This window comes from Lissotriton vulgaris, chromosome 5 (assembly GCF_964263255.1).
Source record: "Lissotriton vulgaris chromosome 5, aLisVul1.2, whole genome shotgun sequence".
Lineage (NCBI taxonomy): Eukaryota > Metazoa > Chordata > Amphibia > Caudata > Salamandridae > Lissotriton > Lissotriton vulgaris.
The window spans coordinates 1,478,051,090-1,478,073,528 of NC_141693.1; the positions used below are offsets into that span (position 1 = coordinate 1,478,051,090).

At 45.9% G+C, this 22,439-nt stretch overlaps 1 protein-coding gene across 2 annotated transcripts in view; it reads right to left on the reverse strand.

The window, feature by feature from the left end:
• The window catches only part of TMCC2 (transmembrane and coiled-coil domain family 2), a 524,849-nt gene that overhangs the window by 107,999 nt on the left and 394,411 nt on the right, over positions 1-22,439 (reverse strand). For both annotated transcript variants that reach the window (XM_086923447.1, XM_086923446.1), the window contains exon 3: positions 12,830-13,764. In XM_086923447.1, coding sequence (XP_086779573.1) covers positions 12,830-13,764 — 935 coding nt within the window. The remainder of the gene's footprint in view (positions 1-12,829; positions 13,765-22,439) is intronic.

Below are 22,439 nucleotides of genomic sequence, written 5' to 3' on the forward strand. Positions count from 1 at the left end.
TAGGAAACAGTCTTGCTCCTTATGCTCCATGTTGATATGAAAAAGTTTAATAGCACGTTCCATTAAAAGGTGGAAGCTAACCACATCCGCTGGTGGTGAAATTGAGACTGCTTGATGCGAAGGGGAAGGTGTTTGAACCTGATATTCATCCCACTCCGACTCATCCTGTATCTCTCCTTCTTCTCTTTGCTCCTCCTCATCAGAAGACTGAGGATCTACTTCCTCCACCTGAGACTGTGAAGTAGGTGAAGCAGGATTTGTTGGTTGCAATACTGGCACCGGTACTACAGTGGGCGGAGTAGCAGGCACTGAGCCCGTAGTTTCGGAAGGCGGAAACCTTCTATAGTAATCGTCCAACATGTATTGAAGATTGGTCAGTAAAGCTACAGGTACTTGTGCGACAGGTAAACTGTCCACCTGGGGCGCCATCTGTATGGGTGGTTGTTCATCCTGTTCGTCCTCCTGCAACTAGATATTCAGCTCAGAAGGACTAGTGGCCGCTCCGAATGTATGAACCACGTCATCCTCACTATCCGAGTCTAAAAGCCGGTCAGGCACCTGTGATGATGGCTTTGGTGTAAACAACACCGTAGACGGTGACCATACCTGCAACGCAGTGCAAGATGAGAATTGCGGCGTCGACGGTGTGTTTTCCACTGCTTCAGTAGCAGATATCAAAGGCTCCGTCGACATTGTCGTTGACGGGGCGGATTTCGTCGACGGAACGGACTTCGCCGACGGAATGGACTTCGCCGACAGAATGGTCTTCGTCGACGGAATGGACTTCGTCGACGGAATGGACTTCGCCGATGGATCGGGCTTCGTCGACGGGATGATCGTCGTCGACGGTACTACCTTCGTCGACGCCTTCGTCGACGGTGGCAACTTCGTCGGCGAAATGGAGCTCGCCGACGAAGCCGTTGATGACATCTTCTTCGTCGGCGGCAGAGCCTTCAGAGTAGACGACGACGAGGTGTCGACGATGGTCGTCGTCGACGAAATTGGTCTTAGCGTTACATAGACCATGGTAGGGGAAGAAGCTGTCGTCGTCATAATTATCGAAGGTTTAGGAGATGAGAAGGTCATCGTCGACGTGGATGATGCGTCGACGGAGGTCTTCGTAAAAACAGAAGAAGGCGTCGTCGGCGAGAAAGAAGATTCCTGAGGTGAAATCTTGTCAGCTTTCTGAGGCAAACTCTTGGTGGACCATTTTTGAGGTATAGAAGAAACCTCTAAGTCCTTGCCTGAGGGGGCAACCTTGGAAGAGGAAGGCTTGTCAGAACCTTTAGAAGGTTGATGCTTCTTAGCAACCTTAGCCCCAGGAGATGGCAAAACCTCAGACGCAGGCCTCTTTTTTGACACTGAAGTGGAACCTGAGGCAATACTGCCAACCTCAGACACAGGATTATCAGAATCCTTAAGCCTTTGTAGCCACAAAAGCAACCGACCCTCTCTGTCTCTGAGAGTCTTTTGAGGAAAGGTTCTGCAGATCTTACAGTCCTTGACTTGATGATCTGGGTAGAGGCAATAAATACATTTCTTGTGTGGGTTAAAAAGCTGGAGCTTACCACAAGATTCACAGGCTCTGAACAGAGACTACTTTGAAAACATACTTTAAGAAATGATCCAAAAGGAAGAAAGGAAGAAAAGTTGAAAGAACTGAGCAGAGCTCAGGGAGACTCCTTCACACGACGTGCGTTAGAAAATCTGAGAGCCTGACCCTCTGGGGAGAACATTCTGGTGGGTGCTGGCACCTGATTGGCTGTAGTTTGGACTATACAAAATGACTAGGATAGTCATAGATGTGGAAGTTTTTCCTACTGTAGCATTGGCTACTTTACTTCCTGGTTTATTTTTATTAGTATTTACTACATATTTATGGCATATTATTGCTTTTTTATGTACCGTGGGACTCCCACTCCGACGACGGGGAATGATTCAGACATGTGAATCTATGAAAGACACCCCTAATACTGGAGAATAACAATTATCCTTACAGAGCTGGAACAACTAAGTTTATAGTTTGGATTGATCAATTCAAATAAGGATCCTGTCACTCTAGCCATAGTATGCCTAATACCTTTGTTGTCAACTCAAATAAAAGCATCTCTTCATGCGTTCCTATGATAACTTGTCATCATCATTAGTCACCCATTCCGGAAGAGAAAGGCGAGCCTTTGATGGCCTGTACCTGATCAGGCATATTCTGAGTTCTGGAATTAGTTGGGCAGACACCGAAATAACTGAACCAGAATCATGTCAAGGTTGTGTTTCTTTGTAGAGCAAATAAACAGGAGCTGAAACATCCCAAATAATTAAAAAATGATAAGGGAGGTGAGAGCTATGTGCCCCTCACTCTATTATAGAAGACAGGACTTGCTGTTTTACTGAAACCTAAATGGTCTTATAGGGCCTTTCCGGACTTTGATAAAGACCCTATCTTCATCGGTTCCTTCTGTGAGGTGTAGCTATCTCTCTCGGTGGCTCAGTGAATCTGGTGGGTAAGGGCAAAAACACAGTGAACAAAGTTCTCACCTTAGGTCCTTCATTCCTCTTTCTTGCAACCTATGCCCGATAAGCAAGACCTGATCTAATAATTCAGCGGAGGAAGTGAAGTGAGTAGTTCGAGCAAGCTTGTCTTGGATCTCTGCCTTGAGACCTCTACGGGAACAAATCATTAGGGCTTCTTCAACCTGGGAAGTCTAACCAGCTAATTCATGGAAACTGATTGTATATGACAGAACATCTATATAGCCTGGAGAAAATTCACACAGAGCAACTTTGATTGAGAATTCCCAATCTGGTCTCACACGTTTTTTAAATGTCCCTAAAAAATGACGGTATATATCCAAAGTAGCATCATTGTTATACAACAAAGAAGTGGCCCAGGCAAGAGCAGTTCAACCCAAGAAACCAATCAAGTAGCCAAAATCAGCCCTGCCATTAGCAAATTGTCCAGGACAAAAGGCAAAATCAATTGGAAGGCACAAATTAACTACAAGGCAATCCATAAAAACACTTGATACTGGTTGATCCTAGTTGGATCGCCTGAAAAACGAAGACTATTTTGTTAACAGTTTGAATATTGTTGGAGCTTGCGATCAACGTCTGGCATGGTGCTGCATTCTTTGCTCACAAATGAGCAAGATCTTGGCTTTGTTGCTGCAACACTGCAACCATATCTAAACTTTAGTCTATATCTGTACCAGAAAAAATCCAGCACCAACTCTCCTACAATTCAGAAAAAAGAGGAATACACACCTCTTCAAGGAGCCCTGCGCTACACATGGCGGTCTATCCCAAACCTTCCTCCAGTAATTGAAAATTACCCAGGGCCATGGATCCTGGTCACCACGCTGTTGCTTTTGAGCTAGGTCCACACGCTACAAATAGCAAAACATACATGCATACAATCTGCATACATTCTCAATCTGCAGCCTGCTGAAGCACCACACCAGCAAATCTGGCTTGTGGCATTCGACCCCCTGCCAATCAGGCTTGCTACTTCCTCCTACAGAAAAATAATATGTACATTTACCACTCCAGGCAGATTTTGGGCCCGTGCTGCCCTACCTGAGACCACATAGCTTCAGGTCTCGTTATCTCTTAATCTTCAGTTAAGCAGGTTGGTCACTCATCTTTCCCACCATCTTTCCCACCTGAGAGTAAGAAATTGAAAGCACCAATCCAAGATGTAGGGGCCACAGCCTACCAAAGCACCTCACTGGGCACTGTGTGGCTTAAGATCATGGGACAGGTCTCAGGCCAATAACACTAATTCCTTCCTCTTCAGTCACAGACTGGATTGGTCCACTGCCTAGGTGTCCTTGGTTAGGGGCACTGTCTATAAGGGGCAGGAAGGGTCCTAGGCAAAACACTTTCCCCAGAGATAACCTAGTTTCTCATGTCCCTCACATTCACTGTAGCATATGCCATGTTCAACCCTGCATTCAAATCAGGAAAACACAAGCATCACCCTGGCACATCTAACACCAAAAACCTAACCCACATACCACTGATTAGCACAGATGCATTACCCACAGCAGAAGAAATTCAACTGCTGCTCATCAGTGTACAATCTGCAGTAAGAAGGCTCCAGACCTAGCCTAACTTACCACACAACAAAACATGGCCTTACTCTCCACCACAGTTATATGGTTCAATCCCAAATCCACACAAACCATTAACATCTTCATTTCTGCATGCTACAGTCCTCAACATATAGACTGCACCATAAAACAGGGGAATACTACATAGTCATTCAGAAATCATCTTAGCCTTCCACACTGGGGAGCACTACTAACTCCCACTATCGGCCTCTTTCCACTTGATATACAGAACCCCATGGAGCCAACAAGTTCTTCATCGGATAAATATCATCTCATCATCTCTGCTTTCAATCCACACACCCACCTCACTTGCCTTAGAGCGGTCAACCTACCTTTTTAATGGTCTTGGACTGAATGTAATTTAGGAAGATGTAAATGCTCTCCTTTACTAGTTAGAAATCTATCAGATTATTTTATAATCAACCCATTCCAAATGCAACACACAATACCTTACCCTCTCCCGCCATCTTCTGTAAGACTCCAATTACTCTGGACTAGACAGATCAATTCTCCATACACTTCGCCATCTGCCACATCATACCATTACACCATGGCAAACTGAAAAAAGGCAATCTAACACTTCACTAAGGGACATGCTGATCCTCCAGGAAGAATTAACCTGCAATCCAGTCCATCAAAGATGTCAACACTCCCCTAGATACCAGTACCGTGTAATCATACGCACGATACAATATTGAACTGACAACCCGATACTCCAAGTTGAATTACTCTGCACCATGATATACTAAAAAACTCACTGAGAACAAACATGGCACCATTAAAGAAGAAATATGCTACAACTTGGCTACATACATTTGTATCCATTTGTTCCTAGCTAGGTCTGCGGTATACGAATGGCCACATATGCATACTTACATACATACATACATGCCTTGTGAGCAGTTAGGATGTGTCTAAAGCCGCTATTTAGTGTATGTGATTGTGAGAATCGTATAGCCTAAACTTGCCATTACAAGCATATTATCAAAATCAACATACAGCACTTTCCCTAATTTTTGTGTAAACTGTGCCAAAAAAATCCACTACATTGCCACCATTATTTTAAAGAGCTCTTGAGGAGGGTAAGGCCCAAAAACCTGCAAAGAGGTTAAGTATTGTCAGGCATGCCAAAGAATTATTGAAACTTCACCTTCGGATTATGTGGACCTTTAGCCTCTGCAAGCAAAAATTGTCAGCCAGAGGGTCTAGTGCTAGTAGAATATAGACAGTGGGCGGCCACAGCAGTGAAGATGGGTGGCATCCTCCTAATAAAGATGTTGTACTGTGGCTTCGTTTTCTATAACAAATTAGCCCCTGGCAGTATTAGGGAGCCTATAGAACTGTGGTGGATTTTTCTGCACCTACAACTTGTCTCAAATACATTCTGAAAGCAACCTCCTAAGGCGGAAGCCGGGAGTATCGACAGCACGCAGACTTTTAAAATTGTATGAAATTGTGTTTTTAAACTTTCCGAACCCCCGCTCTGGGCACCTATTGTTTATTAGCACTCACCAGGCACTCCCCGCACAGCGGATTTATCGCTGCCGCGGGTCCAAGATTACGTTCTTGCCGTAATTTCTGGGACTCCACAGGACACGCCCACTACTGCTGGCCACGCCCCCTTCGCCAATGCGACACAACGCGCGCTGAATACAAGCGCCGTATTCTGAAAGCAACCTCCTGAGGCAGAAGCCGGGAGTATCGACAGCACGCAGACTTTTAAAATTGTATGAAATTGTGTTTTTAAACTTTCCGAACCCCCGCTGGGGGCACTTATTGTTTATTAGCACTCACCAGGCACTCCCCGCACAGCAGATTTATTGCTGCCGCGGGTCCAAGATTACGTTCTTGCCGCCATTCCTGGGACTCCCCAGGACACGCCCACTACTGCTGGCCACGCCCCCCTTCCAACACCCCCAGCCGCCTATAAAGCATGTGTATTTACGGGACGCGCAGCGGACGAGTGCAGCGGCGCGCCTAAGGCAAGCCCGTCTGCGCCCGTCCGCGGCCGGCCGGGGCACCGGGCATGCCCCCCTGCCGGTTTCATTCAATACACTTCCACAGATCTGATCCGACTACATCCCCATGGGTCTACCCCCTGCAACTTTGTCGGGCTTTGAGCCACTGGGGTTCCTCTGTGCTAGAGACACATTTCCTGAGATAGTAACCCCTTCGCCCTCAGCCCCCCCTTCAACTATCAATCCTCCATCTAACAAACGGACTCCATATCTCAATCTCACAGTGACCTATCTCAACACACACTCACTGTTAAAACACCAGCTGGAAATCTTTGCTTTGTTAGACTCCGAGAACCCGGATATACTGCTATTAACGGAGACATGGCTTAATGAGGAATCTGCCCCCGATATACTTGCTGCAATCCCCGCTGGCTACTACATCCTCCAGGCAAACAGAGCTCCCGGCAGGCCGGGAGGTGGGGTAGCAGCGATTATCAAAAATTCTATCCGGTTCTCCGCCCTGACTTCAGTCGGCATCCCCTCGGTCGACTATCTTGTGCTGAGACTGGAATCCTCAGTTACCCCCTTTATCTGTGTCCTAGTCTACCGCCCCCCCCAGTAGTCTATGCCTAATTTTCCTACGATGTTTGGGGACATGCTTTCCCAACTTATCATTAATAATTCTAAAATCTTGGTCCTAGGCGACTTTAATTATTGGCCTTCTGATGTAAAGGAGAATGCTTGCTCTGTCTCATTTACTGATCTCCTATCTAGTATGAACTGCCTGACACACATAAAATCAGCTACCCACATTAAGGGTCACATTTTGGACCAGGTTTGGACTTCCAACCTGGACATATCTGCCCCTCTCATCTCACCTTGCCTATGGTCAGACCACTTAATAATCTCCTTTTCTATTATGGCTACTCCCGGCCTTAGTAGACCTTTGGAAGGCAACCTCTCGGCCCGGAATTGGAACAAGGCAAATTTGTCACCCTACTTAGAATCTCCACCCCCTCTAATCTGGGCTCCATCGACACCCAAGCTTCTGCCCTCACACACTGGCTGGAGTCAGCCAGCGACATCGTGGCCCCACTCAGACAGATTAAGCTCAAACGTCTGCATGACGCCCAAAAGTTGTTCACTGAGGACCTCAAAGCCCTGAAGCTGGGCCTTAGGCAGGCCGAGCGCCAGTGGCGACGTAGTTACGCCCCAGACATGAAACTACGCTTCACAACCCCGCTTAAAGAATACAAAATAGCGGTTCTACAAGCTAAGACCACTTATTTCTCAAATAAGATTGCTGACTCCGCCACCAAAACCAAAGACATCATTTCTATCGTGGAGGAGCTGTCAAACCCAGACAGAGTTACCGCTAAACCCCTCCCTTCTCGCGCACTCTGTGACTCCCTAAATCTTTTCTTCGTGGAGAAAATATCCAATATCAAAAATAGCATTCTATCCTCAGCCCCGCTCCTCCCCCTTGGGTTTGACTTCTCCTCGCCTTCTCCCAACCCCATGCAGCTGACCCAGATTCCTCCAATCTCGGAGACGGAGCTTCCTGCCCTCTTAAAGAAGGTTGCCTCTGGATCCCCTACCGACTGTTGTCCTCCCTTGATCCTCCATGAGGCTTTCATAGCCTGTCCTTCCCCTCCTCTGGCACTGCTGAACAATTCTCTTTCTTCTGGCATTGTCCCCGGGTCATTTAAAAGTGCAGAGGTCATGCCCATCCTCAAAAAAGCCCACAGCAGACCCTACGATCATGATCAACTTTCGCCCCATCTCCCTCCTCCCCTACCTCAGTAAAGTTCTTGAGTCCCACGTGACTAACATCTTGAGTACTTTTATCGAAGACTCTCATTTCCTCGACTCCCAACAGGCCAGCTTTAGACCCAATCATTCTACTGAATCTGTTATGCTTTCAGTCATGGAGGAACTGCGGAGAGGGGCGGACTCTAAAACCAGTAAGGTTCTAGTGCTCCTGGATCTGCCGGCCGCCTTCGATACGGTCGACCATGACATTCTGGTCGGCCGTGTCAGGGAGGCTGGCATCCAGGGCACTGCCCTAGACAGGGTCCGCTCATTCTTGAGCAACCGCCGCCAGGCGGTTCATCTCTCTCAGTTTTCTGCGGACGAGGTCGAGCTAACCTGCGGCGTCCTGCAGGGCTCCTCCTTATCCCTTCTTCTCTTTAATTTATACCTCACCCCCCTTATTCAGTCCCTACGAGGTAGCTGTGTCACCGCGTTTAATTACGCGGATGACATCCAGCTGATCTTCGACATCAACTCTACGGACCAATCCATCGATAACTTTCAAACCACCCTCTGTCACATCAGCGACTGGATGGGGGTGAAACACCTGAAGCTCAACCCCGACAAGACAGAGCTGGTGCTTGTCGGGGGGTGCAGCCAACCTTTTGGCCCACAAGGCTGGGCCCTCCCCCCAACCCTGTCAGTTCAGTAAAAAGCCTAGGGGTTATTATAAGTAATGACCTCACAATGAAACCCCAGATTAACGCCGTAGATTCCTCCAGCTTTTTTCAGAAAAATTCAAAAGATTGCCCGCTTCTTGACCACCGAGGCCCTCAGCCTGGTCCTATTGGCCTTAGTCATTTCCAGGATAGACTATGCCAACTCCCTTTATGTTGGCATACCAGCATACCAACTAAAGAGGCTACAACTTGTCCAGAACCAGGCCGCACGGCTCATTCATCATCAGCCCAAACACCAACACGTACGCCCTCTTTTAAAATCCCTCCACTGGCTTCCTGTCTCTGAGCGCTGCAAGTTCAAACTGAGGTTCTCATTCCTTGCCCCGTCCTTCTGGAATTCCCTCCCTTTAGGCCTAAGACTAGCCTCCCCCCACACCCATTTTAGGTCCCTTCTAAAAACTCATCTGTTCCGCAATGCCTACAATTAACGTTTCCAGCCCCACGGATTGTTTGTTTTCCTTATGCTTTAGCGCCAAGAAACCGCTTTATAAGTTCTTTTTACATTACATTACATTACATTATGTCATGTTTAACAAAATCTTTAGAGTAATCCAATTGTTTACTGAGGAGAACCTCCAATAAATGACCTATGTTGCCATCCCCGCATAAGGAATGGTAAGGGTGCTTTCACATGTTTCCAAGATTGAACAGCTCTTGTAATGATAGTGAAAATCTGACTTTTTTACCTAGCACACCCACACTCCTGATTTCATTTTAAAGGAGAAGAACTAAAACCCAATGTATTGTCCTTATAGTATGCAATCAAGACAACTAAATATTCAGGGCTGGATTTTCTTTCAAGATTTAAGTCCAAGTTGAATATTTAACACGTTTCTTGTCGTTACTACATGAGATGAACAGACAATAGTGTAAGGAACAAGTCTGTTTTGTGATTGAGTAAGCCAGGAACCAAAGAAAGTATCAGTGTCCATTGTGGGTTAGCCTGTAGTGTTTCAAATGTAATAAACATCTGTACTATAGGGCTAACAATGTGATGTTCAACTTTTTCTTAGCCTTCTTCATAACTTCATAAAGGCAGATGATGTATGTACTGGCGATATACAAGGTTGGTGAGTTTAAAGTCTGCGGATTGAGATCCCAAATACAAGGAGGAATCTGTGTAAAGAGTTGCCTGAGGTTCTCAGGGAGATGTTACTGGTGTCATTTTCTTAGGGCATTACTTAGAAGGAGGATATCTGGCATTATCTCTTTGATACTCTATCACTGGACAGTGTTCTCTAGGATATATTCAACTCAGATGGTCTTCTCTAAAGTGCTCTTCTCTGGTTGTCGATTCTCATGATCCTTCTTTGTCGGTGCTCTTTTGGAAATTCTTCTCCATGTAATTTATCATGAAGTTGTTTTTCAGCAGCTCCATCTCCATCCTTACCTCTTGTGGCTGTACATATTCAGTTTGGGCCTCTAATCAATAGGGGTTGCTAAAGCGGGAGGTTGTGGTACATGACTGGATCATCTCAATAGTCACTGAGGTCTTGTGACTGTGTACATAGAACAACGATTTCCTCAACAGTCATTGAGCACATTTCTGATTGTGTTTCTAAGCCTTTGATTGCCTGAGCAATGAGTGATCTCCAACAGATCAAAGCTTCGAGTGAATGTTTGCAGGTTTATTATTATATCATCAGTTATTGATCTTCTTGTGACATTGTCTGCAGGTCTACCATTGACTCAGCAGTCATTGATCTCCTCTGTGAACAGGTGATTGTATCCTCTTTTGACCCTGATAGGTTAATTAGTACATAGATCAACAAGCTTGCATATTCTTAGAGACTTAGCATGCCCCATTTACAGTTACGCTAAATACCGTAAGTGGGACAGTACAGCTGTAAATACTATTGTCCCTTCTCGAATTAAGAAAACAAAGTAAACACACACATGGAGCTTCAGGGAGAAGGAAAATATTCACTACAATCCCGAGTTTAAAACTACGTTTAAAGCCTAACTTACAAAAACTCTATTAATATGGCCAATTAACATATTATTCTAACCATCTCTTACACGCAGGGAATAGGCAACAGGAAACGTTCAAAATCATCAAGAAGCTGTCCCATATCCCCACGCCTACCTCTGCTAATAGGATTTTCTAATACTTTTTTGATCAACTCTGTTTTTTCCTGACAAAAGATTAACCAAATTTGCACTTCAATTTTACATAGCTGGTCTATAACTCACATTACATGCGTAAGCAAAGAAACCTCTCTATTCTTTCCACTGAGTCAAGTACCATTAACTCATCTAATGCTTCCTCCCATCATTTTGACCAATTTAATTGTCCTTCCCTTAATGATTTTTCTTAATACACTTACGTCTGTAATTGAGGCTCTCCATAATAATCCATAAGGATGTCCATAAACACACTAAAGCTGTAGACAAAATTATTAATCCATCATCACAATTTGGAATTGTTCCTATTGATTTGAAGTAAGGCGTTGTTAAGCCTTTACTTAAATAAAACAATTATTGCCCGTAAGACACTGCTACCTACCGTCTAATTAAATTAGTGCCTGTTGCTGTAAAATTCTTGAAAATATTGTGACGTAACAACTATGCATGTATCAAGGAATTCACTGCTAGATGAATTTTAGGTTGGCTTTCGTTCTTACAGAAGTAAAGAATCTGTATTCACTGTCTTTCAGGATGATCGGTTGATAGCTGCCAAAACTAATTTCACCAGTGTCCTAATTTTACTGGGCCTTTCAGTAGCCTTTGACCCTGTGGACCACAATCTTTTAATTCCCAGATTGTCCGGATGTAGGAAACTAGGAACTGTCTTAACACAGTAGAAATATTTTCTTGATAATCACACCCAAAGGGTAATGTTAAATAACTTTCTCACCCCTTCGTCGATAAAAGCTGGGGTGCCTCAGAGCTCTAATCTTTCACCCTGCTTATGATCATCAGAAATTATGGCTGTTCATTCTATCCTTATTCTGAACAGGCTCAACTTGTTTTCTGTCTAACGGGTCCATAGTGTTCCAAAAACAGCATTTCCAGATTGTCATAATAAGATCAAACATTGGATTGATACAAACTGGCTCAAAATAAGCATAGAGAAAACCGAGATTCTTCTAACAGGCAAATAATCTGACTCTTGGTTTGCTGTCCCCTGGCCTTCTGCCTTAGGACCTCCCTTTGAGCCTCCAACATGAGTAAAAAGCCTCATCTTAAAATTTGATTCTAAACTGAAAATGGATATCCAGATCTCCTGTGATGACTTAACCTGTTCCTTTTTCCTACACAAACTTAGACCCATCCTTACTTTGCAATCTCTTAAAGCCAGAAAAACAATAGTTGGAGTACATTTCGGCTCAATTAGGGCAGTTCTCATTACCTTGGCATCTCCAAACAGCAACAGTCTAGACACCAAACTATTAAGATTCAGGCTGCTAGGTCAATTGTATAACATTTCCACTGTACTTCAGCAAAGCCTACCTTGTCCAAGCTTCATTGATTTCTTATTCAAAAAACGATTCTCTGTCTCTCTATCATCTATAAATGTTGATACATTTCGGCCCCCAATTTGATCAAAAAGAGACTCCTCAATCAATGTAACACTACACACCATTTTCAATCTGCTCAAGTAAATAATCTTCTGGTTCCCTGATTTAGACAAACCAAATTTGTCATTGTTCTGGCCTTCAAGAACTAGAATGAACTTTCTATTGAGCTGAGATGACACCTTTCTGTTGGAAAAATTATGAAAACTCATCTTTATTTGTCATAATTCTGCCTCTTATCTTTTCCTTTTGTTAGGCTCTAGCACTAACAGACATTCGGCTGTAAGTAGCATTTAACAAATACTCTTCAACATAACACTGAGGACTCCTGTAAGCATGTGCTTGTATCTGCAGGGAAGATAGCATAATCAGTCACTGAGATAATGTGTGAATGTGTATGCAGGGCTGTCATTATCTGAACAATTTCTGAACAGTAATTGATATTGTGTGAATTTATCTGTAGTGGTATGATTCTCTAAGCAATCTAAGAGAACATTTCTATGTGTCTGTAAGACTGTGATCAATCTAGCAGGCAGATATTATTTGCCTAAGAGATGACTGACTTACCAGTTAAAGAGCTGGGTGGATAGGACATAATTACTGCACTGAATACATTCAGAACACCTCGGTGTCTGATTTCATCAGGTGAGATTATTTTATGGCATCTGACACGGGACACTCCTCAGCCCAGAATGTTTCTGCATTACGGATTAAAAGTAGAGCTCAAGTATTCACACATGCATTCTCCTTACCTATAACGTTCCTCCTGCAAACACTGTGTCATATATGTGTAGTCTCTCTGAAGCTGGGCCTTTAAATCCTCCATGGAGTCCTCTAAATGTGACTGGCTGTCTTTGATCTCTCGCAGCTCCTCCAAGAGGGTGTCGAAGTTAATTTGATGACTGTCTAAGGTGTTAGATTTAGGGCTTCCCATTCCCCCAGGTCCTGCTCCCGAGTTGCTGCCCACTGCAGATCCTGAGGTGGCACTGGAGCATTCATCATCACTGCCATACTTTGGACTTGATACCAATGTGGCACTCCCACTCAAGGTCCTTGAGGCTTCCTCTGGATGAGGGTCCTCCAACATGTCTTTCATGTGTGCAATGTTGTCTGCACTACCAAATTTGTTCCTGATGAGGCTGGCAAACTCACGGGGTTTGGAGACAACAGCAGTATGGGTAACCTGTGACAGCCCTGAGAGTCCCCCCTTAACACCCTCTACCACTCCACCACCAAAACCGCTGATGCCAGCTCGAACATTGGCTCCCACGCCCTTGAGGCCCTGATGCATATCCCGGAGCACACCTTTGTGCTGCCGGGAGATTCCATTCTGTTCGATCTCCTTCAACTTCTTGTGATAGTGTTCTAGCTTCTTGTGCAGTTGAGCGATAGTCTGAGCAGATTTCTGATTCTTCTTCTCAAAGACCTGTTTGATCCGAGAAGCTTGCTGCTTGTCTGCATTGTTGGCCAGCTTCAGGTATTCTGCCACATTGTCATCCCGGGCTTCTTGCTCCACCTTAATCTGTTCAGTGATCTTGAGAATCTTCTGGTGAAGATGATCAATGGCGGCCTTTGCCCTCTGTGGATCAGGCACGTAGTCGGGGACATCCAGGCTGATGTTGCCATCAGATCCGCCGTGAGTGGTGTTTGGAGGCAGACCAAGTGTGTTCACGTCTCCTTTATCAATCTGAAAATAAAGAAAAAGTAAATGTCTTCTGTGCATAAATATAGCAATCCTGATCTAGGTGAAGTAGCATCAAAGTGTAAGACTCTGATAGAGCTTTCACAATGCCTCAAACCCCTGACCTTCAATGCCCCAGTAACAGAATGCCACACACAGCTTTATCAAGACTGGTAGGCCATCGGATATTCTGGTACTGTCACTGCTGTATTCTTCTATGCAAACCCAGCTCAATTCAGAAATGCAAAAATCCAATAATATCTTACAAGTGAAATATTCACAAGCCTTTGACAGTGTCTTCCATTTTTTACCTGAAATACCCAGTTTGTCACTTCAGTACTACCCTTTATATAGTGCCCATCATGACTTGGGTAGTGTATTTAAGTTGAGACACAACATACCATTCTGCTGCAGCAGGTTCCAACTGGCCTATAGATGAATCAGGAAGTGTCCGATGGACTGATTTGACGAATCAGTACATGTGCCAGTTATTTAGCATTTGCGGTCCTTGCTTTGTGGCCTGGTGGGTCAATTGTTACTGTTGATTTCCCTGATAACTATTACTGTTTTGGCTATTAGTTTCACTAATGGGGACCTGTTACCAGTGGGTCTGCAAAAACATACAATAACAGGGAACTGTTGTCCACATTGAAAACAGGCTCACACAGAACCGCTGCTACCTAGAAGCAAGTTTTCCTCTCAAGAGCACAGCTTTGGGTAAGGGGAGGTGAGCCCAGAGGGTGGTTGGGCAGAGGCAGGACACCACAACATTTTAAATGTTTGGGCATGGGACAGAGGGAGAGGTAAGGGCAATGCCAAAAGTGCTTTTGGTGTGTATTACTTCACCAGAAAATGTTTCACACATGAGCAGAGGAGTGAAAGGCAGTGCTGAGGCAGGTGGCAGAACCCTAAGCAATGTTTAATATTTGGGTGACCGTGAGTGGTGGGATACCAGGTATCTCATTTTTGAATATTTGAAAATGTGGGGGAATATCGAGGGTGGTGTGGAAGGGTGGTCGGATGTCAGATTTTACTATTATTCATTTTGATAGGGGAGATGAGGGAAATGGTGCAATGGCTAGTGTGTGGTTGGGTTGAATAACAATACACCATGTGCAATTTATAAATTACATTTAGCATGGGGTGGGGAGGGCACTGTCACCATGCATGCATGGCTCAATATGATTCATCTACCCATGTGCTGCTGACCTAAACAGAGCCAGTAGAGTTGGCATGAATAATACAAACTGTAGGCAACTGTCAATAAAGAGGATGCTTTTCACTTTTTAATTCAGGGCTCTTAGTGACATTATAGACAAGTTGACCTTCGCTCTCCTTGTCTACTTGTTGTCAATCAGAATACTTGGTAAAAAACATTTTTATTATTCACAGTTACCCCTTTATATTTCAATTCGTAGTGCTTTTTGGGCATCTACCTTCAATTCCTGCCCAATTTACTGAAGAGATACACAGACAGGGGCTTAACTACCACTGGAGCAGCAGGCGCAGTGACACCGTTCCCAGAACACTAATAATTTCTATATTTTAGCCCCACAACAGCACTCAACTAAACCATTTTCCTTGCTTGCACCAGGCTCAACGGCATTCAAGCTACGTTACTGTGCACACACAATTATAAAGTACCCAATATGATGACTCCTCAGCTGAAAGCTCTTTATCCTTAGAAACGTACAGATAGTCTACTGAAAACTGCTTCTGTAGCTATTAAGTCAGAGCTTTTGCAGTATGGTACCGCACTTGTGCATGTGTCAAACAAGGTAACCACATCAAAGGTGCAATGGTTAATAGAATAACACTCTTGTAAGCCCATAATACTTAATTTATGACCAAAGCTTGAAAAAAAACACATGGGGTCACAAGGGGATCTACCTTAAAGTACAGTGCCAATTAGATTGGAGGAGAAAGCCTCACCTAAGATTTGTGGCATGGCAACCTCATCCCACCCTCGTGTCATGGTACTACCAGCGTGGACTCAACTTTGAGGAAAACTCAGGGTAATACCTTTAATATTGGGCACCTTAGATACAACTAAAACCAACAAATTGAGATGGTAAGTAGATACGATGATTAAGCCAACGTGTTCCTGCCTAGATGCATGCCAGTGCTGGTCAGGGGCATTCAGCAAGGCCAACGGGGATCCTATCTCTATTCCTTATGCTAAAAAAGGTAAGGATAAAGTACAGAGATGTCAGAACGTGAATCCTACCTTCACAACCCGTGTAACCATGGTCCCTAAAATATGGATGATATATAAGCAACATCTCATTAGAAATCAAGAAACAGTCTAAGCTTGGCACTCAAGTGATCAAACAAATGCACAGTGATGATATACTCATAACATATGTTCATTCATATTTTCTTCAACAAGGTGTTTATTTTTATTAAAAATGTCTTTCATGTACTTGCATGCGTACTCTTTGAGAGGATTGGAAATCAATTACTGATGTCAAGCATTTTACTATAATGCACACAGGGGGCCCACTTGGGGGAGGACTTATTATGTATTTAAATGAGGTCATTAGTGTCCTGCAACATTTTCGCTGTTCGTGATGTTGGTCAGTAGGCTGGGAAGCCAGAAACGTGTTTGACCTGATGTTTCTGGTGACCAAGAGCTGGGCTTGCGACAGTCTAAATTAAAAAGTCAAACCTGCTGTTGTGTGCGCCTTCGTTCGAGGATAAATCTTTTTGGAAAAGTATATATTTATATATACATACATACATATAATTTCTCTCTAACTGAAAAAAGCAAAGGTTATAGTAACGTTATAGTTCGATGAATATGTCAATAAACTAAAAAAACGCAGTAATTCACCAGTTATAGATAGCAGAGGTAACTATACCTTGCGCCCTGCCCTGCACTGTTTAAGACCTGACAGATTACAAGGCCTAGATTTGTCCTGAAAAGCCAGATGTTCTCAGTCAGGCGTGGCATCTGACAGAAACCATGGATGAAATTGCTCTGCCCAGCTAATCCACACTGAATGGCGAACTTTGCCTCATCTCTCCCATCTGAGACTACTTGGGAAAGGATGGCCTGGACCTCCTCTGGGACCTGTGGCAGCACTTGTGCAACCGTTTTCCTCAGAGTGTGAGAATAACGGCCAAATAAGCATGTGGTGTTCCTCGATGGCAATGCTAGGCTGGAAGAAGAAAAACAAATTCTTGCCCGAACCATCCACCCTCTTTGATTCCCTATTTGGGGAAGCAGAAGGGAGTGCACCGTGGGACGTAGATGCTTGGACTACCAAGCTGGTAGGGTGGGTAGTGAGGTAATTTTGGGTTGCCCAAAGCGGGGTGGTGGCAGCGGGCAATTGTCCTATTTACAGGAGCCCCTGTTTTCTAGTAGGATGTCTGTGAGGACTTCATTAAAGGGGAGCACTGGTTCCGAAGAGGAAACGCCTGGCTGTAGCACCTCCGTCCAGATGTTAGTCTTTGACCGCCACTGAAGGAAGCTGAAGGCCAAGGACCTCAGCCGCCCCTCGCACCACCATAGCATAAGACTCTCCCTCCACTGTTGCAACGGTAGTGGAAGAAAGCATGCCAGTATCTGGAGAAGTGTCCAGTTCCACATAACAGTCCCTTTCCTCATCAGGCTGGTCTTCTAAAGAGTCCCACTTCTAGTCTATCAGAATAAATCTCAGGAAAGGACCTGTATGTCCTGTAGATGCCAGAATCAGTGTCGGCTCTGCTGTACGGGTTCTGGGTCGGCGGGGATCAGAATGGGGCTGACGCTGCCAGTGGCGTTGACAGCATAGTTGGGGCCACGCCTGGGAAGGTCGTAATGGCACGACCAGCGCCAGTCTGGATCCATAAGGGGTCACTGGCACTAGGGCCGGAGCTGTGAGTGCAGATCCTGATGGGGTCCATTCTGACCCTGCGGGGCCCTATGGCGCACCGGTGGGGTCAGGCCTCCCAAAAAGTATGTGCCTAGCCTCAATAAAAGTCTATAAGTTGGGTGGGGGTTGCTCCAGCTCCCGGAACACTGGGCAGGCACAGGTTTCGGAGAAGGAGGCCTTGAACTCCGAGGCTCCCCCATCACATCGGCCGATGGATGGGGAGAAGTCAAAGCATGCTTTCACTTCTTGTGTTTTTGTGCCTCTTACATGATGTCCAACAATTTCGAGTGGGACGAAAAGGACTTGGGACTCCTGGAGTGGGGCTGGGACCTTCCTTTTGACTGGGAACGTAACCTTCAAGAGTCAAGCGACATGGTGTCGCCTGTTGGGCAGTAAGCAGCTTCAGGGTCCACTCTCTCAAAGCCTTTGGAGCCATGGCCCGGCAATTGAAGCAAGACTCTGAGTCTTTGTCACACTCCAGACAGCAGAGACAAACCAAATGTAGGTCCGTCACTGACATGGCGAGGTGACAGGCGTCGTACGGTTTGAACCCTGAAGTCCTTCTAGACATTGTTTACCTAGACATTGTATACCTACACACCATAGACAAAAAGATTAAATCGTCCTGTCAAAAAGTGACAGAGGGTAGGTCTCTTCATGGATCAGCGCTTGACTGGCGCGGAAAGAAAAGAACTGACAAGAGTGCGCTGAAGTGGCGCCTATATTTGTGACGCAGACGTCACTCCAGCCACGGATGAATTTTGTGCTTTGGTGAAAATTCGGTCAGTAGTTTTTGAGCAATCAAAGCTCATAAACGTTGTATATCTAGGGAAGCGTAGGCTCCATGGATGCTGACATATCTCAATTTGAGATCTGATTGGCAGCCACAACCTCAAACAGGAAGTGGTGGCAGCCATCTTAGTACTCCGTCCAGAGTCTTAAAAAATGCAACAAAAGACACAAGGTGGCAGAGTAGGAATACTCTGATCCCCTATGCCTTGTGGTGGGGCCAAAACGTCTTTTTTTTTAAAGTGCCACAAATTCACGGAGTATCTGCAAAACCGTGGGAAAATGTGAAGGAAAAACAAGCATGGTCTCCCACATCTTTTTGTTTTTAAGCCCCCCAGGTGGACCAGGTCCAGAGGAAGAAATGTATCTATATTCAGGGGAGGATGGTGCGTTTAGCTCCCCTACCCAGTGACCCCATACCCTGGGACCCAGTCATGTAGTGAAGGAGAAGGGGTTCAAGTGGCCCACTCCTTGGGGCCATTTTTGATCCCAGGGACCCTTTCACCCAAGGCACCGGCCCTGTGGTGAAGGGAAAGATGGTCAAGGTGCTAACCTCCTTAGACGTTTTTGGCCCCAGGGGATATCTGTGTAGTGGAGGGAGGTACACCCATTTTTGGCCCGGTGCTCTGGCGATGTACTGAAGGGGGATAGGGGGCATGCAACCCCCCTCCCTGGGCTGTTTTCAGGCCTGTGACCCCATCTCCCAGGGTTCCACTGCGTAGTAAAGAGGGAGGGGGGCATGTGGTCCTCTCTCCAGAGCATGCTCAGCCCTGGGCCCAGCCATGTATGTAAAGAGTAGGGGGGGCCATGCGGCCCACCCTTCCCTGAGCCATTAATGGCTATGGGGACCCCATCCCTTAGGGCCAGCTCCTATGCTATGTCTTGGGGTGCCCAGCCAAGTATGAAGCATTTTCCCTATCCGCACTAGTGCAAGAAGGATGCCTGTGTTTTCTCTCGCTTGGTGGAAGCTCTTTAAAATCTTCCGTCGAGCGGGAGTAAACACCAAGTCCCCTTCCAGCGGGCGGGGGCTTGAAAAATGCTCCAGACAGCTTGGAGCGGACTTTTCATCTGTTTCCTTGCCCACACTGAAACAGCCTAAAAGATTGCTGCCGCCCACAGAGAGCAGTGATTTTATCTGCTTCCTGTTGGTGAGAGCAATGCCAGCTTCCGCTGGATGCGGGGAGCCAGCTAGTGCCCCCAAACGATAGTGTGGTGGGTGCCCTGGGTGGGCACCATGGCAACCACCCTTTGTTGGCCGGACCCCCTGGGATTGGGGTTTTGGGTTCGAAATTGGCCTGGGGAGGGGGGCTGCATGCTCTTCTTTTCTGTGCATATGATGCCATGCCCTGGCACCCGGGGATGGGGTTCCGAGAGAAAATGGGCCTGGAGAGGGGGTGCCACCTGCCCCCTACACCAAAAGAATGCACCAGGTGGTAGGGGCTAAAAGGGGCCCTGGGAGGGGCACCCTGTGACTACTTCCCCTTGAAAAACTGCGCTGGGCCATAAGGGAAGGGGTCCCCGGGGCCAAAATCGACCCGGAGATGGGGGACACATGCCCCCCTCCTTTTAATTTTAATTAGTGGCCCTGGGGGATGGGGTCCTCCGATACTATCAAGGCTTGGGGATGGGTGCTGTGTGGCCCCTTTCCTGTTTATTTTTCTAAAGACCCTGGGCTTTACAAGGCTCAGGGATGGGGTTGCGCAGCCCCCTTCCCTTTTAAGTTTAATAATGGCCCTGAGGATGGGGTCCACAGGGTCTACAAGGCTTGGAGAGGAGGGCCAAGAGCCCCCCCGCCCTTAATTCGAATAGTGCCCCCATAGCCAACTGGAGGATCAAGGCAATTTCATACGCCGACGACACCCAACTGGTGTTTCCGTATTCAGAAGTGTCGGAGGCGTCCTTTTTGAGCTTCAAGGGCTGTCTCCAAGATGTGGCTTGCTGGATGAACACAAATAAACCAAAACTTAACGCTAACAAGACAGGAGTGATCTTTTTCGGCAAAGGCTCCCCTCCTCCATCTGATCTTTGGTGGCCGGCAGAGATGGGACAAGCCCCCTCGCCTAGCCATTCGGCAAAAAATTTGGGGGTGCGGTGGGATGACAATTTGTCCTTTGCATCGCACATCCAGCAAATAGTTGGCTGCTGTCTGTGTAAGCTGAGGAATCTCCGTAAGATTCTGCGACTCTTACCAGCAAGCTGCCGCAAAACAGTAATCCATGCCACAGTGACATTTAGGCTGGATTACGCTAATGGCCTGTATCTGGGCTTACCAAAGTACCTTATACAGCGACTGCAACTGGTCCAAAATGCGGCTGCGAGACTATTATTGCGGATCCCTTTCAAGCACTCGGTCTCTCCGCATCTTCTCTCACTTCATTGGTTACCAGTAGCAAGTAGAATAAAATTTAAGGCACTTACACTGGCCTTCAGATCTCTGTATGGCACCTGCCCAAACTATCTGAAAGCCCGACTGCCAAGATACCCCCAAGCTCGCTCCCTCCGATCCAACAACCGTGTTCAGATTGCAGTTCCTAGAGCAAAAAGAACCCGGCTGGGAGGACGGACTTTTTCGGCCAATGTGGCGACACTTTGGAACACCCTGCCCCCTGCTCTTCAGCAGGCCCCCTCCGAGTTATGCTTCAAGCGTATGCTGAAAACCTGGCTTTTCGCCCAACCGCGCTAGACGCCAACACCCCTAGTCCTCATGGTCAATAATATCTTGTTCTTGTAGCGCCGGGACACCTCCTCGCGAGGTAGCTGTTCGCGCTTTATAAAATTCTGTATTATTATTATTATTATTATTATTATTATGGGATGGGTTTCCAGGATCTGAGGAGGCTCGAGAGGAGGGCCACGTTGCCCCCTCCTCTTTAAAGTATATATGGGGTCCTCAGGGCCATAAGAGGTTTGGAGAGGGGAGGCAACACGGAAAGACCCTGGGCTCCCCAGAGCCAGGCCTTGTGGTCAACCCCCCATCTCGCACACCCGTGTTGTGGTGTGAGTTTGGCTGCCTTTGAGGGGGTTGGCCAAACGTCCTGGCCACAGGCCAGGCCCTGTGGCCTATTCCCAACTGTTCATGTCCACAGGTAGCGCGCAGCCTAAGGTTGGTTGCATGCGGGAGATTGGTCGCAGACCAAGCCCTGTGGCCAACCCCTGCCGTGCACGTCCGAACGCCCTGCGGAGCATGAGGTTAACTGCATGCGGGGGTTTGGCCAGAACCTGGAGCCAACTTCCCACCTTCATGGCTTCTGGCTGTGCACGGGCTCCGGCAGGGGGTTGGGTTAACGTATGGTAATTAAATATTACTGAACAATAACACAAAACTAGAAATTCACTGAAAAAATAAAGGTTAAAGTTGTGTTATAGTTTGGTGAAATGTTCAGTTTTAAAATTTAAAAACCCTGAAATTCACCAGTTATCATTATTTACCTCCATTAACTATAACTTGTGCTCTAAGTTAACTTTGACTTGCACACTGGCCAATCACTGCTAATTAACCAACATATTACACCAGTCATTACATTTTATTTAACATCTTAGTTAATATCACTGTGCATGGCGGGCCAAAAGTTATACTTACCTTAGGGCACGTGTTACAGTTATTTGAGATAACTTTAACTACAACTTTACTGGAACCTTTGCTTTTTTCAGTGCATATTATATGTATATATTGTCTCGATACTGACCAGGGCTACAGCCTAGAAGAGACAGCAAAGGATATATCATTTGATCATGTCGTGCTTAAAAGAAATTTGAAAAATTGAAGGAATAATTTGATGCTTATCATTGGAAGCCCTGAAGAAGTGAGCAACTCTCGAAACACGTGTTGGCTTGGCTGTGGTAGTTATGTATCTATGTGGATAATTATGAAATAAATAGAAATTTCTGAAATAAAGACTATATATGGACTTACTTACTGCTATTTGTGTCCTTCTCAGAACATGAATTAAAGTGGACCATATGGACTATTCCCTGTGAGGGAAATTGGGATCTGAGAAACAGCGCTGGGCTAAAATCTATTTTTCATGTGTGAAT